General features: G+C 31.9%; 2 protein-coding genes across 2 annotated transcripts in view; one reads left to right on the top strand and one right to left on the bottom strand.

Moving 5' to 3' along the window:
- Positions 1-16,060, bottom strand: part of LOC134854516 (uncharacterized) — a 22,132-nt gene extending 6,072 nt beyond the window's left edge. Inside the window, exons 1-2 of the mRNA XM_063870807.1 lie at positions 15,936-16,060; positions 14,876-15,498 (exon numbers count right to left, since the gene is read on the bottom strand). Of these exons, the coding sequence (XP_063726877.1) occupies positions 14,876-15,498; positions 15,936-15,995 (683 nt within the window). The 5' untranslated portion in view covers positions 15,996-16,060. The remainder of the gene's footprint in view (positions 1-14,875; positions 15,499-15,935) is intronic.
- The window catches only part of LOC134854554 (uncharacterized), a 245,060-nt gene that overhangs the window by 34,773 nt on the left and 194,053 nt on the right, over positions 1-16,234 (top strand). The window lies entirely within an intron of this gene.

The following is a 16,234-nucleotide window of genomic DNA, read 5'->3' as shown; positions in this document are numbered from 1 at the left end:
AGTGAACTTATTTGTCAACTAAGTGAGAAGTAAACACACAAATAATGAGTGAAATAAATAAGACTGCTCGTATCAAGACAAAAACTTGAATGTTGCGACTGCCCAGTAGTTGTACTCGAATAGCTTTTGGTATGCGAATTATTGACAAACTAAACATTTTAGGCTGATTTTATCAATGTTAAAATTTGAGCCGTTTACGGAATTAATACGACCAATTAGCTTGCCTAATTTCAGTTTGAAACAATTATGAGTGCGGATGATTCGCCGCGCATAAATAAACCGCGTATTTCAAAATGTTATTCCAGCAGCAAAGCCGCACTTTAGTCTGGTGCAAGCATACTCGCTTGACAACCCCAAAGTTTTCGGATCGATGCCCATACGCAGTCAAGTTTTCTAAAATCGGTCTGAAATAAAAATCACCCTGGGCATATATATTCCTCACTTTCTTCGAAATTCGGAACAATAGAAAGAACGCAGTTTGACGGGAAATGAGAAATTGAACACAATTAGAACTTTAGGCAGTCAATAAACAAGCTTTGAATTTATGTTTAATATGTTTAAAATTCACTTAATTGACAATTAGGTTCAATCTCTAGATCAGACCTGTCTGCTTGTCATTCAGCCGAATGTTTAAGCAAACGAACATTGACAATTTATGCGCAGTTAGCACAAAGAGCTCCAATTATTATTATTATTATTCTAGAACTAATTTATAAAAAAAACGTTTGATTGTCCGATTCAATTAAAACTGAGAGCGTTTTTTTCTAAAGCTTGTTTTTTTTTGCAAAAAAACGAAAGACCAAAGAGGTTCCGCGTCCGAATGCTCTTTAGTAGCCCCGGTCCAGGTTAACTTTTTCAACCATCGGTCTGTTTTCACCATCTTGACCTAATTTGCGAATGTTTCAATAGTTTCCTCGCCAGTCAGATATTTTTCGGCCGTCTTGATTGAAATTGGGTAATTCTCGTCTTGCTCGAAAATCAAAATTAAACCCATTACTGCTCAAGTGTTAAAAACAAATAGCAAAAATTGAAGTTTAATTATTCTTCTCAATTATTATATCAGGGTGATTGTTCATCAGAATGAATTCTTTAGCGTTTGCTGTAAAATAAATGCATTGTAAAAAGACTTTTTTTTAAAAATTGTTTTCCATCTCTCTGAGGATACAGATTTTACAGAAGGTCAAAAAATACCAGAAAACTAAAAAATTACTAGTTCTACCAGAAACATTTTCATTGAAGTTACTTTTTCTTATCAACTGACATATATATAAACTCAAATAAATATAAATATATATAAAATCAAATAAATCAAATCGAAATAAAATCATCGTGTTTTCTGAGCCTGGTTTGCACGAAGTCAATCTGAGACGTAAATGAAAGTTGAAAGCTAGGTAAACTCTGCCAATTTTCGAAAACAAATTGGACCCCCACTTTGTACTAATTCATAGCATTCGTTTTTGCTGGCCAACAAATGCCTTTTTAGTTCGTTTATTCAAATATTCACCTGCGGCGCAAAAAGTTTAGGAGAGCTCGGAAAATCAATTTGAACAACTTAATAAAATGGTCGATAGAATTTTCGAAACTTTTTTGAAAATCGTCATCCTCGATAGAATTCTTTCGGAAAGATCTAAGACTTTTTTCAGCATATACTTTCTTTTTGAATTAATGAAAACCTGGATCCGAAAATTATTTAAGCAACCATGAAAAACAAAATACAGATCTGAATTTGCCAACACTTGTTGACTCTAAACTTTGTCTTTTCATTCATGTTTAATTCTGTATATTATATCAATTTCGAACCAAAATTGGATTTCTTTTTCTAACTACTCTTAGATTAATTAGAGATAAAAACACTTTCTGATTACTTTAAAAAAAACAGTTTACAGTTTTGTTCACCATACGCGTCTAATCCACTAATTTGAAATTTTGTTTTGAAAACATTAACTCAAAAATCTCGATTTTAGTGTACTCGTTTATTTCCCGATGGAGCTCTCATCCTTAGCGAAACGTATTTCAACAGTCTGCAATAAAAAGTTTTACTAGGTATCTGCTAGTTATTGGCAGAAACAGTGAAGTATCGAAATACCTAAAAAACCAATATTGCGTCAGAGTTGAGCATTTTCAGAAAAAAAAAGAAAACGAAAACTCAGATCTGAAATTGGGTCTAAATAACTCATTCTTAAAGTATCTACGCGTTTTTTCAAAAACTTCGTGGAAAACTATTCAGATATGAATTTTACAAAATATAGAAAGTTTTAAAGGTGAGGGTGCCAATTTTGGGCGCAATTGGTTCGGCCGTCAGCCAGAAAGTTTAAAACAAACGGTTAAGCCTAAACACACACAACTGAAAATTAAATTTTGCATCACATTATAGGCACAAAAACTATTCAAATCATTCGAGTTATATTATAATTATTGTGGCTAGTAAAAATTCGTTTCCAATAACAAAAGTCAAAAGGATTTTATGTTTACAATATCGAATCATTGTAATTTTTTGGCTCAATTAAACAATTCAACTACAATCAGACTACCTTATGTAGCAAAAGTTTAGGTTTAACAATTTTTTTGTCAGAACTTATTGTCTGACATTCGATAAATTTCTTAATTACTTTTATTAGACTCGCACTGTTTTCACTTTTTGTAGGACGAAATTAATGATATCTCACCCAAAAATAATAAAAAGCCCGATGATTTCATTTTTACTCGAAAATTTGGATCACATCAATTTTAGCGTGTCAATAGTAAATGTCAACATGAACATGATTATTTGACTAGTTGACGCTTGCTGCGAGAAAGTCATCTCACAAATTTTCACGCTTAGTCGAGATTTTCAACTGTGTTATTACTGAATAATGAAATTGAAGCTTCTGAAGCTTTCTAGCATTTTTCCCAATTCGACCTACCATGAAAGTCAACAAAATTTTTTCAAAATTTTGTTTTATTTCCGTATTTTGGGTTGATAAGGGGTAAAACAAACGTCCAAACATGAATTGAACGGAAACCGTTGAAACAGGGTTGATTGAACATTTTGATCAGCTTTATTGAGTATTCCCATTTTGTTGCTAATTCCAAATTAATGCGCATTACTAAGCAAGAATCTGGTCATTTGTGCCCTTTGCAATTTTACCATTGCCTTTTAAAACAGAACAAAATCTGATTGCCTTGAGCTTGAATTACAGAGCAGAGTATTTCCTTTTCAGTTTTTATGACGTAGATCGTGTTCTAATGACTTAAACCTTGATGCGCTTTAGCAATGAATCAGCAGATTAAAAGTTTTTGTTTCAAAATTTTTTTTAAATGTTCTTAGCGTTTACAGTGTTACAAAGAATTTGTAAAATATGACAACAAAAGGTTTACTGAAAGAGAGGATACTTAAACATAGGTTGTTGAAACTTGTAATTCAATCAATGTGAGCTTCGTGAAATAATGTTTTCTTCTGCTTCATTGAAGACTCGCGGGTGTTTTCAAAAAAAAATCTTTATTTTAGCAGATCTTAAATTACTACAACACACATAACAATTAAAGCCATTGCGTATTGAAGAGTTTATAGAGTTGGATTTTCCTGAAGTAAAAAAATTGAAATTTCAAGTCTCAATCAAGACTTTTCTTTTGAATTTTGTTTCTAAGGTTTATTTTTGTGACATCCTGTAGAAAAACCATTTTTCAAATCGTGAAAACATCTATTTCAGTTTCGGCAAACACTTAAATTTTCAAAAACGGTTCAGATTACACATTAGCTAGTTTAGAAAGAAAGCAGAAACAGAACAGTATATCTCCAAATCAACAATTCCATTTATTTATAATTAGACATAGTTAGATAGAAATGAGATTAAGAGGGTTCAGACAACAAGACAATTATCATTTTCACTCTGCCTTAGATTATAAAAAATTTGATAAACATTAAGGCAGATTTTTTTAGAAATAGCGCCATAAACCCATCGAAAGGAAATTCCAAATACAACTCCTCAAAAATTGATACTTCAATTCAATTAAATGATTTTTGGTGAGGACCTTACAACTGCAAAGACAAAAAAGACAATCTGGGTTATAATAATTCTCATCACAGCTTTGCTCAAGAGTGACATGACAACATGTTAGAACAAAAAACTGTTTGGGAGGTGGAAACAATATCAAAAAATGATAGAGCTCAGGGAAAAAAGCTCAGAAAAGTATATCTCCCAATCAACATTTCTATTTATAATTAGATATAGTTACCTAGAAATGAGACTATAAGGGTACAGACAACAGGACGATTATCATTTTCAATCTGCCCTAGAGCATAAATTAGTTGAAAAAAAATCAGACAGTTTGTTTTTAGAAATAGCGCCATAAGCCAATCGAAGAAAATGTTCAAATATCAAGCCTCAAAACAATTGATACTTTAATTCAGTTTACAGAATAAGAGGATACTTAAACATAGGTTGTTGAAACTTCTAATTCATTCTATGTGAGCATCGTGAAATAATGTTTTCTTCTGCTTCATTGAAGATTCGCGGGTGTTTTCAGAAAAAAATCTTGAATTTACTATATCTTAAATTACTACAAAACACATAACAATTAACACAATTGCGTATTGAAGAGTTTATAGAGTTGGTTTTTCCTGAAGTAAACAAATTGAAATTTCAAGACTCAATCAAGACTTTTCCTTTGAATTTTGTTTCTAAGGTTTACTTTTGTGGCATCCTGTAGAAAAACCAGTTTTCAAATCGCGACAACATCTATTTCAATTTCGGCAAACTCTTTAATTTTCAAAAATGGTTCAGATTAAACATTAGCTAGTTTAGAAAGAAAGCAGAAACAGAACAGTATATCTCCAATTCAACAATCTTATTTATAATTAGACATAGGTAGATAAAAATGAGATTAAGAGGGTTCAGACAACAAGACAATTATCATTTTCACTCAGCCTTAGATTATAAAAAATTTGATAAACATTAAGGCAGATTTTTTTAGAAATAGCGCCACAAACCCATCGAAAGGAAATTCCAAATACAACTCCTCAAAAATTGTTACTTCAATTCAGTTAAATGATTTGTAGTGAGGCTCTTCCAACTGCAAAAACAAAACAAACAATCTGTGTTCTAAGAATTCTCATCACAAATTTGCCCAACTGTGACCCGGCAAATTGTTAAAAAATAAAAACTGTTTGACATGTAGAAACAATATCAAGTTTTGTTAGAGCTTTGGGAAAAAAGCTCAGAAAAGTATATCTCCCAATCAACATTTCTATTTATAATTAGATATAGTTACCAAGAAATGAGACTAAGAGGGTACAGAAAACAAGACATTTATCGTTTTCACTCTGCCCTCAATAGCAAAAAAAATGTTGAAAAACATTATTGCAGTTTTTTTTAGAAATAGGGCCACAAACCCATCGAAAAGAAATGTCTAACATCAAGCTCCACAACAATTGATACTTCAGTTCAGTTAAACGAATTTTAGTGAAGCCCTAACAACTGCAGAAACAAAAGACAATCTGGGTTTTAATAATTCAATTCACAGCTTTGCCCAACTGTGACCTGACAATATGTTAGAAGAAAAAACTGTATGGCATGTGGAAGAAACATCAAAAATTGATAGGGCTTTGGGAAAAAAAGCTCAGAAAAGTATATCTTCCAATCAACATTTCTATTTATAATTAGATATAGTCACCTAGATATGAGACTATGAGGGTACAGACAACAAGACGATTAGCATTTTCACTCTGCCTAGAGCATGAAAAAGTTGAAAAACTTTCAGGCAGTTTATTTTTAGAAATAGCGCCATAAGCCAATCGAAACGACATTTTAAACAAAAAGTCTCAAAACAATTGATACCTCGATTCAATTAAATGACTTTTTAGTGAGGCCCTTCCAACTGCAAAAATAAAACAAACAATCTGTGCTCTAAGAATTCTCATCACAAATTTGCCCAACTGTGACCCAGCAGATTGTTAAAAAAGAAAAACTGTTTGGCATGTAGAAACAATATCAAATTTTGTTAGAACTTTGGGAAAAAAGCTCAGAAAAATATATTTCGCAATCAACTTTTCAATTTATAATTAGACTTAGTTGCAAAAAAATGAGACTATGAGGGTGAAGATATCAAGACGATTATCGTTTTTACTCTGCCCTAGAGCATAACCCAGTTGAAAAACAATTAGGCAACATTCATTTTCAGAAATAGCTCCATAAACCAATCGAAAAAAAATTTCAAACATCAAACTCCAGAACAAATGATTCTTCATTTTTGTTAAACTAATTTTTAGTAAGGCCCTTACAGCTTCAAAAATAAAAAAAGACAATCTGGGTTCTAAAAATTCTCATTACAGCTTTGCCCAACTGTGAGCTGACAAATGGTTGGAGAAGAAAATTTTTTGTCATTTAGAAAATAGCTCAAATTTTTTTGTTAAAGTCATCACACAATTTTTTTTGTTTTTGTTGATACACCGATTCAAATGTATTGAGGGCATAATTTTTGCAATCTTATCCTTGACCTAAAGTAAAAATTGTTGTTTATAAAAAACACAAAAAATCACAGCTAAATATGTAGTTTTTTTCGTATGCTTTCAAAATTAGCAATTTTTGAAGTTAATGAAAACATAAGATAAAATATAGATTTGTGTCACGGAATAAATAATTTCTTGAGTTATAATAATTATACTACTTGGGAAAAAGAAGATCAAAACTCCATTCTTTGAAGAGTTAGGTAGCTGTAAATCTTTTGGGGGCCCCTCATTTAAATAATGTATTACTCTCAATGTATTAATTTAGTGACCGCTTGACTAGCATAAAGATCGACAAGCATGAAAATTTGAAAACCTGAAAATGTATCAACTAGCATAATTTAAAAGCGTTATTTCTCAGAAATACAAAACAATAATAATGCACTCAAATTAAAAGATGCATTTCTGAGAAATTGAAGTTTGAGCATTTGAGAAATTGAGCAATGAAAAATCAAATTAAGTTCTTATTGTCTTGATCAGTCACAACACGACCAGTAATAGCTCGAATCGAAGATATCGCCGCGCAAATGGTGAAATGGGTTTAAAAAAATTGATTGGATCTTGGTACTTCTCCTTATTGCAACAGGGGGCCAACTCTTTACAAAGTACAATTTTTATCGGATCTAACAATTTCCCCCTATTCAAGAAGAGGGGAGGTGATTGTTAACTAGATCCAAAAGTTCTCGTATGCTTACCTTGTTAAAATTAATTTTTGGCTCCTTTTCCTTTCCCCCCACCTACAATTTTTTACAGGTGAAGTTACTGTTCATATTGTCCAATCGTTATGAAAGTTGACATGCAGACTAATTAAGATGGGCCGCAAACATATTTAGTCTGCATATTTAATCTGGTAAAACCACTTGTTACACAATAAATTTGATGATCGTGTGAGGTGGGGAGGGGGAAAAAGATGAAAAGCCTATTTTCGTATAGAGGGGCCGGATCTTGTTAACATTTCCCCCTATGTGTGCATTGTTTTTGACAACCATTTCTGTATAAAACCTGCTTTTCAAAAATGTCAAAAACTAATTAAGTTTTCATTTTTGCGCGATATTATTTTATTACTCACTATTTATATAATACCTACGTTGAAAATTTTGACTAAGTATATTCTCTGATTGTTTTAAGCTATTGAAAATATTGCATCCAAAGTTGAGTCTCTGAAAATCGAAATAGGGGGAGGTGAATATTCAACAAGATCCGGGGGGGGGGGGGGGGGGGGGGAATGGGCATATAATGCGTGCAATCATTTTTTAAATTTAGCTTATTGAGTTTTGAAATTCGGTTTTTATGCTAGTCGATACGAATTTCAATTTTGAAACTTTTATGCTAGTCGAGCTTTATGCTTGTCGATACATCGCCTATTAATTTATCAAAACTCCATCTTGTTTGATGGTCATGATTTTGCTGTCATTGATTTTGCTTCAAAGAGAAAATAACCAAAAAAAATTGCATGTAGTTCTTAAGCAGGGGCACAACAGCGGTTCGCCGTGATGGGCTGTACAGCTCGTATGTTGGTCCTATCCCTCGTGGATAAATGATCTTAATCAGTTAATCAATTTTAAGAGATTTTGTTGCCTTTTTTCATAATTCTGCTTTCCTATTATCATTACAACAAAGAAAACCTTGTGTTCAAACGACTAATCACCATTGCTCAAATCCAAGTATTAACAGGAAAGAACCAAATTAATATGATTATTGTTAAGCACAAGAAATGAAAACCAATAAAATTGAAAGCACGTTTACTCAACCCTTATTTTAACGTAGTTTTCATAATCAGTTGAGGTTATTCGCACTTTTGAGATTGCAGTTAAATCAATTTTCTATTTTCAAAACAGCTGGTGTATTAGAAGGACTAGCATATTTTTTTGCGAGAATTTGACTTTGAGTTTGATTTCGAATTATTTTTTACCAGCTACATACGTAGAGCAACAGCTAAATTATGAGATTGGGCGGAAATCCTAAAGAGCAGTACTGATCATCGCCTAGTAGATCCCGGAGAAGAAAAGAAGATGGTTAACTTTTATCACTATAATTAATATTTTTAAATTTTGACGATGTGGACTGAAATTGACAAAACAGTTCCTAAAAGTCCCAATTTTTTTTGTTTCAAGTAGGCAGTAAAAAACTTGCTTATAGAATCTCATAAAGCTAAAATGTGGCATTTCATGGTCGCTGATCCAAGTTTTCTTTTTTCGATCTCAATCCATTGAACAGATTGTTGAATATTTCGAAAAAGTGAACCTGAAAAAATATAAATGAAGCGTTACTTTTTCGAATGGTTGGATTTTTGATTGATTCGTGTACACCTTTGGAAAACATGGCTCTCAGGATTCTTTTTTACTTTTACAGTCTCAGTTAGGTGAGGTTGGAACCTTTTGCCGTAATTAAGAATACGATAACTGATTATCGGGCTGACATAAACCTTGTCAAATTGAAGCCATTCTTGTTTAGAGAAAAAATAACTACGCAATGCCCAAAAACTTGGTCAATTTTTGCATTCTTATTCAATATATGGTTTGAAACAAGTGTTTACTGGTAATTTCTGTCATTTTTTTCGAAACAGTCTTTATCTGACAAATTTACTTAATCAAAACCAAATTAATTTCATTTTTGTGCGCTGGAATGACTGTTTATAAAGCGATTAATTCACTGTTTTAGGAGTTAGGTGATCTGCATCATGCCGGCCCCTAAATCCGCCGCTGTCTGCACTGTCAATTTTATCTTGCAATTTGAATCCTATATCAAAAAAAAATATATAATATTTTTTGCTCCATCCTCAGTATATTTGTCAGCAATAAAAATCCATATTGCAATAATACCGGAAAAATTTTGGTCCGGAGTTTTTATTATTTATTAATTTAAAAGTTTATAAAAATGTCTTGAGTCTCTAATTCAACCATTATCATTTTCAAAATTTGTTTTTATTTGTATTTATGGTATGCCCTTCAGCTGGTTTACATTTGACTGGCTTATACTCCAGCAAAAAATCACTATGACATGTGCCAATGAATTTATTTGAAAATTCCGTTTTGATTATGCAGTTTTTGAAATTTAGATTTTTACTGAACCGTTCGACGCGCGCTACCTCTAAAAATTAGTTTAAACTGACTTTGATTGTTTATTTTATTGAATACAAAGTCGATTTCTTGAGGTTCCATTTGCCGCCATCATTTCCCAAAGCATGTGGTTGTAAAAAGACGTTTTTAAATTGAAAACTCAAGCGTGAATTAAAAAAAGTTGAAGCTACTCGTTCAAAAATAGCAAAGCTTCTGTGAGTAGAACATGCTATGCAAACAGCACAAAATTGTCTAATTACCACTCGCAAAATAATGACAAAATTTATGCAGAGTTATTCCGCCGATAAGGAAAATAGTGATACTGCGCATCAAGATTTCAATATTTATGGTCCGGATTAGAAGAAACTGCAGACAAATTAGAGTTGACTCTTTTCACCTGATTCCTTAGCGATTTTTTAACTTCAATTTAAATATTTTTTGCAACTTTGATATGCCGTGCAACTTTGATATAACGTGCAACTTTGATATGCCGAAAAAAACGCAATTTTTTGGGAAAAACTTTCCAAAAAGTGCCTAAAAACGCCTTTTAGGCCTGTTTTTTTTAGAAAATTTGCCTGCGGTGCACAATTTTTTTTCCTCAAAGCTCGGAAAATCACATTGCTCAACCTGAAAAAAAAACAAATTTTCGGCAAAATTATTTTCAAAATTTTTCGAAAAACTGCACCCCCTAGAAAAATTTCTGCGCACGCCAGTGTTGGTACTATTTCACAGCATCCAAGTTTGGGTTCCCAAACGTGCCAAAATGAAAGGACGCGTGGCAAAAAAAAACATAACTTTCCACAAAAATCCAAAAACGACAATTTAAGCGTTTTTAACTTAAATGATCAACTTCTATGCAAGATTTTATGCTTTGGAAGATTTTACAAAATCAATTTGGTCAACCTCAAGAAAAAAGCCGACCTACTTTAATTTTTTTTCTTCCGAAATTCACCTTCATCCCTTGAAAGAAAGTGTTCAATTCTTAGTTAATCTTAGGCTGATGAAATTGCAGAACTGATCTTATGAAACCAAAGGAAATGTCAATCAACTCAGAGAAAAAAAGCTTGATAACTGAAACTTGTGAGCATCCGAAGTAAACTTTTAAAATTAAAATAATGAATGAAAGTTAAGTTTTTTTTTCACAGGCGTAGATTAACATTTGATTTTTAAAACCAAAATGAAAAATTTCTAAGACAGAACAAGACAGATCGTATCAAGGCGAAGCCCTGAATATCCCGGCTGCTTTATAACTCGTCCCAAAAGCTTTCTGTCTAAAACTTTTTTCCACGAGCCAAAACTTTATGATAAACGTCACTTGAGAAAAGTTTCTGCTACAAAATTTTGAATAAAAAAGTTTGCCTAGGTTTTCATTCGAGAAGTTATTTGATTTTAATATCAGTTCATGATGCTCCCACAATATGTAAAGTGCAAAAGGATGCCATCAGTACCTAACAATCTATTAAAAATCTCGAAAGCTAGCTTCAAACCAATTTGTATCGGTTCCTGAAAAGTGATCAAATTGCTGCTTACGAGCCTATAACCCAAAGTATTCTGATGGTTTCGTTATTTGGCTCCAGTTAGACAAAAGGGCTATTTTCAAACCTTCTTAATTTAACGAAAAGTATTTACTAGTCAGACTTTTTTGGAGCCTAGAACGGCAAACATTTTGAATGTTTATAAAAATGGTTAATCAAAACTTGTCTAACTAAAAAAAAACCACTGAGAACAAGTATTCTTTATTTTCTACCAAAAATCAAAGTCATTGCAAAAAAATATAAAGTTAAAAATCAGCCATAAGATCCAATACAATTCGACAAATACTAAAAACCTCAAACAGTAAATAAAACTTGAAACAAGATCAGGGTGAAGCACTGCTTGATCCGACAGACCTTGAACCGTTCTGAAATAGTTCGTGGCTCAAAAATTTGTCAGAAAAACGAATGAAAAATTGATCTCAGCCGGATTAAATAGCCGCTTACGTATTTGCAGCAGAAAATATATTGAGCGCTTGTTTTATTATAAAAAATCAAATTGGCAAACCACCTTAATTTTACAAAGAAATACTTTAGTGGCATGCTTACTTAATCAGTTTTGGCTCATGGCTTTAATACCTCAAAGACTGAAAATTGTGTAAAACAAAACACTAAAACAGAGCACAAATACTTCGTGTCTTGCTTCGAAAATTGTAACAAATGTCTGAAAACAACCTGATTATGCCTAAAAATTTTATGCCTGAAAACATGCCTGATTACATTGTCTGAAAAATGAAATAAGAAGACAAACAATGGGTTTTTGCTGTGTAAAATTTCTAAAGAAACGTTATGAAATCCCCTAGAGTCTGCATTTGCTCAATTATATGTTTTAAAAAATGAATTACATTGTCTAAAAAGTTGATTGTTTGCTTTGAAAATAAATGTTTTTTTAAAACTAAAACAAAAATCTAAGCTTTCAAACTTCAATTTAATAATGCGTTTTGATTACAAATCTTATCTAAAAAATGTGTCTCAATTTTTATGAGCTAAAATCACTCGAGAAGAGCTGCTTGCCGGTGAGAAAAAGAATGTTTGTGAAAAATAATCATAATTTTTTTGAGACATGAGTGAAAACTAATTAAAAACCAACTCTAAGATTAACTTTCAGCGGAAATTTATTTAAAAACTTTGACAAAAACAAAAAAAAATTTTTGAACAAACAGATTTGCTGCAACTTTTTTGAAATCGGCTGATTTCAAAAGTTTATTTTCAAGTCAAACATCAGCACTAATATGAAAAGCGTATATCAAAGCTGTTTCCCCTATACTCGTTTAACTTGTTAGAAAGATTAGAATTTCAGTAAACATTTTGTGAACACTATATAAAAACATAATTACAAATATATTTATATACAATATGCTTAAAATCTGTTATGAAAAAAAAATTAACTGTATATTTTCTGTATATAATCTGTAATTAGTCTGTAGATAAACTGTATGCAGACTAATTGCAGAGTATACACAGAATATATACAGATGATTTTCAGATTTTTTATGCAGATTTTAAGCATACTGTATATCAATATCTTTGTAATTATGTTTTTTTATTTTGTTTACTGAAATTTTCATCTTTCGTACCAATTTAAATAAGTATAGGGGAAAAAACTTTTAATTTACGCTTTTTGTTTTTAGTGCTGATGTTTGACGTGAAGACAAACTATTGAAATCAGCCAATTTCAAAAATCTTGCAGCAAATCTTTTTGTTCGAAATTTATTTTTTTTTTCAAATTTTTGTCAATTTTTTAAAACAAATTTCAAAAAATTAGTTTTTACATAGTTTTTACTTATGTCTCAACAAAATTATGATAGTTTTGCACAATTATAATTTTTATCACCGGCAAGCATCTCTTCTTAAGTGATTTTAGCTCACAAAAAATGAGACACATTTAAAAAAAAAGATTTGTAAGCAAAACGCATCTTGAAATTAAAGTTTGAAAGCTTAGATTTTTTGTTATAGGTTTTAAAAAAGATGTTTTTTGAAGCAAACAATAATCTTTTTTAGACAATTTAATCCTTTTTTTAAAACATATACTTGAGTTATTGCAGATTCTAGGGGATTTCATAACGTTTCTGTAAACATTTTATGGGCAACATAATATTGTTTATTACTAACTTTTTACTTGCGTGGAGCTGAACCCGCAAACCGACAGCTTATATGCACTCTTTATCTACTTGTTATAATGATTATACATAATATAAATTTGTACTTGTTAGTAATAGGTAAAACTTATATATAAACTTATAAAAAATTAGGCGAACAAGTTCATAAATCGAAAAAAAGCTGCAAAAATTTAACGCTGTTCATTTAACTTCATCCTATAAAAATTATATGACTATTTTTTTTCAATCATACCGTTTTCTTCTACAACAACAAAAAAATTTTACACCAAATCTGAGGCTGTTTAAAACTGATGTCCAAAAAATGATGAAAATTGATGAATCATATAATTTCATACTATGAAAGTTGCGTGACAAAGTTTTTTTCAAAATTTCCAAAGTCGGGCAAAAGGAATTCAAGTTCTTTTTTAGTCGCCAAAAATTTTCTGGGGCCAAACAAACACATTTCGAAATTAAATATTTTGCATGCAAAATTGAAATCATTTGTGTTTAACGTAGAGTTATTAGACAATTTTTTGGACGTGAAAAAGCTAGTTTCACAAGAGTGAAATTGGGTGACTAGCGTTTTTCGACAACTCAGGTAAACTTGGTTGCATGTACCAAATTATACATAAAAATAGATTTTGGTAGCTATCGAATCATTAACTTAATTATAAAATCAAGTCCATTTGATAGTTAATTAAATTCATTATTGGTGATTTAAAAAGTTATTTGTTTCGTAACTGAAAATTTTACTCGCGATAATCGATTGCAGACTTATATTTGCCAATGCGAGTCAGCAACTATTGAATGCAGGGTTCTGACAGAAAGGTGCCTGGAAACCCGGGATGAACGAAACTCCTTATCATACAATTCCCATATATGAGAAACTTCTTGTCATACAATTCCATACAATGCCATACGTACAGACAGAACATTGTATGAAATATCTATGATAAACATTTTTCCATAAATGAAAATTGTATGATAGATGTTTTTCCATAAAGCAAAAAGTTTAGTTTTTTCTTTCTAAATTTATTTCTGAAAAATTTTACGTTGTGCTTGCAGCCGAACACAACTGACAAAGACCTTGGTTACTCAAAGCACCAAAGGTTGGACGGTCTTTGCATTTATAATGCATAGAAAACGAGTTGGGCTGTTTTTCACAATTGATATAACAAAAGCAACAAACTTTTAGTTTTTGGCAATTTTTTTTAATGGTGATTACTTTAAATTTTTGAATTTTCAAATTATCAGACATTGATCAAGGCATACATTAACACCCCATACAACAGAAATAGGAATATTAATTTTTGCATGCAAAAAATTTTTTTTCGAAAAATGTTTGTTTGCGTACGAAATTCGATTTGCGGTTGAAAAAAAAACAAAAAGTTTTTGGGCCAAATTTTCAAAATTACTTGAAAAATTTTTTGTGTCGCCATCAAAAAAATGCCAGTCATACAATTTCCATATATGGGAATTGTATGATAAGCATTTTTTTCAAAAAACGAAAACCTCAGTTTTTTATCACCAGACTGTTTTATTAGAATCAAACAGCCACAGAAATAAGTTTATACCAGTTTTCAACCATTTTTAGAAATTGTATGAAAATTGTATGACAAGCATTTTTCCACACACTTGATGTATGGAATTGTATGATAAGCATTTTCGGTGTATGGAGGTCAACCCGGGAAAATTTCATACCTGGTTAAAAGAGACTGAATCATTGAAAAACAGCCTCCTATTCCCTTGCATTTTTTCTTGTTCTCAGCAGGAGTTTGCGATTGGCTGCCTTCACGCTCGATTCCAGTGACGTCATTTCTGGAAAGATAAACAATTTCGTGATTGGCCACGACATTGAGAAAGTCTTCGTTCATACATTGTTCATTTTCTTCAATCACTGATTGACCAAATATGGTATTTTGATTTTCACACCAGTCTCCAGTTTCTGCGTTTATTGTTTCCGCCGAATGATTTTGTTCCAAGTTATTTGATGGGACCAAAACAGGGACAACTGAGAGTTCCTCGCCCATTTTTGGCATTTCCGCTGCTGTTCCCGCTCCTAGCATTAGTGCACGCTCATTGTCTTCATCTGCACAATCGTCAAGCACATTACGAGCAGTTATTATTGCACCGCTCGTATCTGAAGGTTCCCGTTGGTTCTCAACTTCAGCGGTGATGTTATTGTTTGCACTGCTGGTGGTGTTAATTGTGTGGTTGTTCTTAGAGTTCTCGGTGGTATTGTTTTCGTAACTGTTCCGCATCTTCTTTTGATCTTGGGTTTCGACGCTTTTGTTCATTGGTACCAGGGATACCACTCGTTGTTCCTAAAGGAAACAAACTTAGGGTATAATTAAACTCAAATACAAAAGCTTATGCTCTTTTCACACGCTCGTAAAATGACATTATTTCCCTACCCTTATTTGAAATAGAAAACGGGTGGGAGGGGGGGGGGGGTTCAGAAATTTAAGAAATTTTACACATTATAAGAAATAGCATTTCTGTAAAAATCAAGAGAACTGGAAAAAAGCCAAGTAAAATTTTATTCGGCGATAAAAGTTTCAAAAAACAGTTTTATTTGACAATAAAACTCAAGAGAAAAATTATTCCACAAAAATTATAAAAACAATACAAAATATCTCGTGGTTTTGTTCAACTCTCAGGTTTATTTTGAAACTTCAGAGAGCCAGAAATTCTCAATCTAGACCTAAAACTCCTCAAAATTTGATCGCCCGATTTTTTTCGAACATGTAGTTTTTTATACCTTTTTTCGTTTTCTGGATTCAATCATTGCTAGAATGACCTTGGAATATCCGAACATCATAGAGATAAGAGTGCAGAGAAGGAAAACGCCTCTCTGGATCACCCAGACCAGCTTCGGAACCTCATTTTGAGGGGCTGTCAGACAACTCATTACTGTCCAACAGCATGAGCAGATCGAAATAATTAACAGAAAAAAGTAGATAACTATTTGTCTCCGGAAACTAAATTGGTAATGGTACGAATGAGGTCGGCAAACGGCTAGGAATCGGTTCAAGGTCATAACGCACATCATTCCACAGG

Source organism: Symsagittifera roscoffensis, chromosome 9 (assembly GCF_963678635.1).
Source record: "Symsagittifera roscoffensis chromosome 9, txSymRosc1.1, whole genome shotgun sequence".
Lineage (NCBI taxonomy): Eukaryota > Metazoa > Xenacoelomorpha > Acoela > Convolutidae > Symsagittifera > Symsagittifera roscoffensis.
Note: the sequence above shows the minus strand (reverse complement) of the source record. Positions and strands in the feature narration are given on the sequence as shown.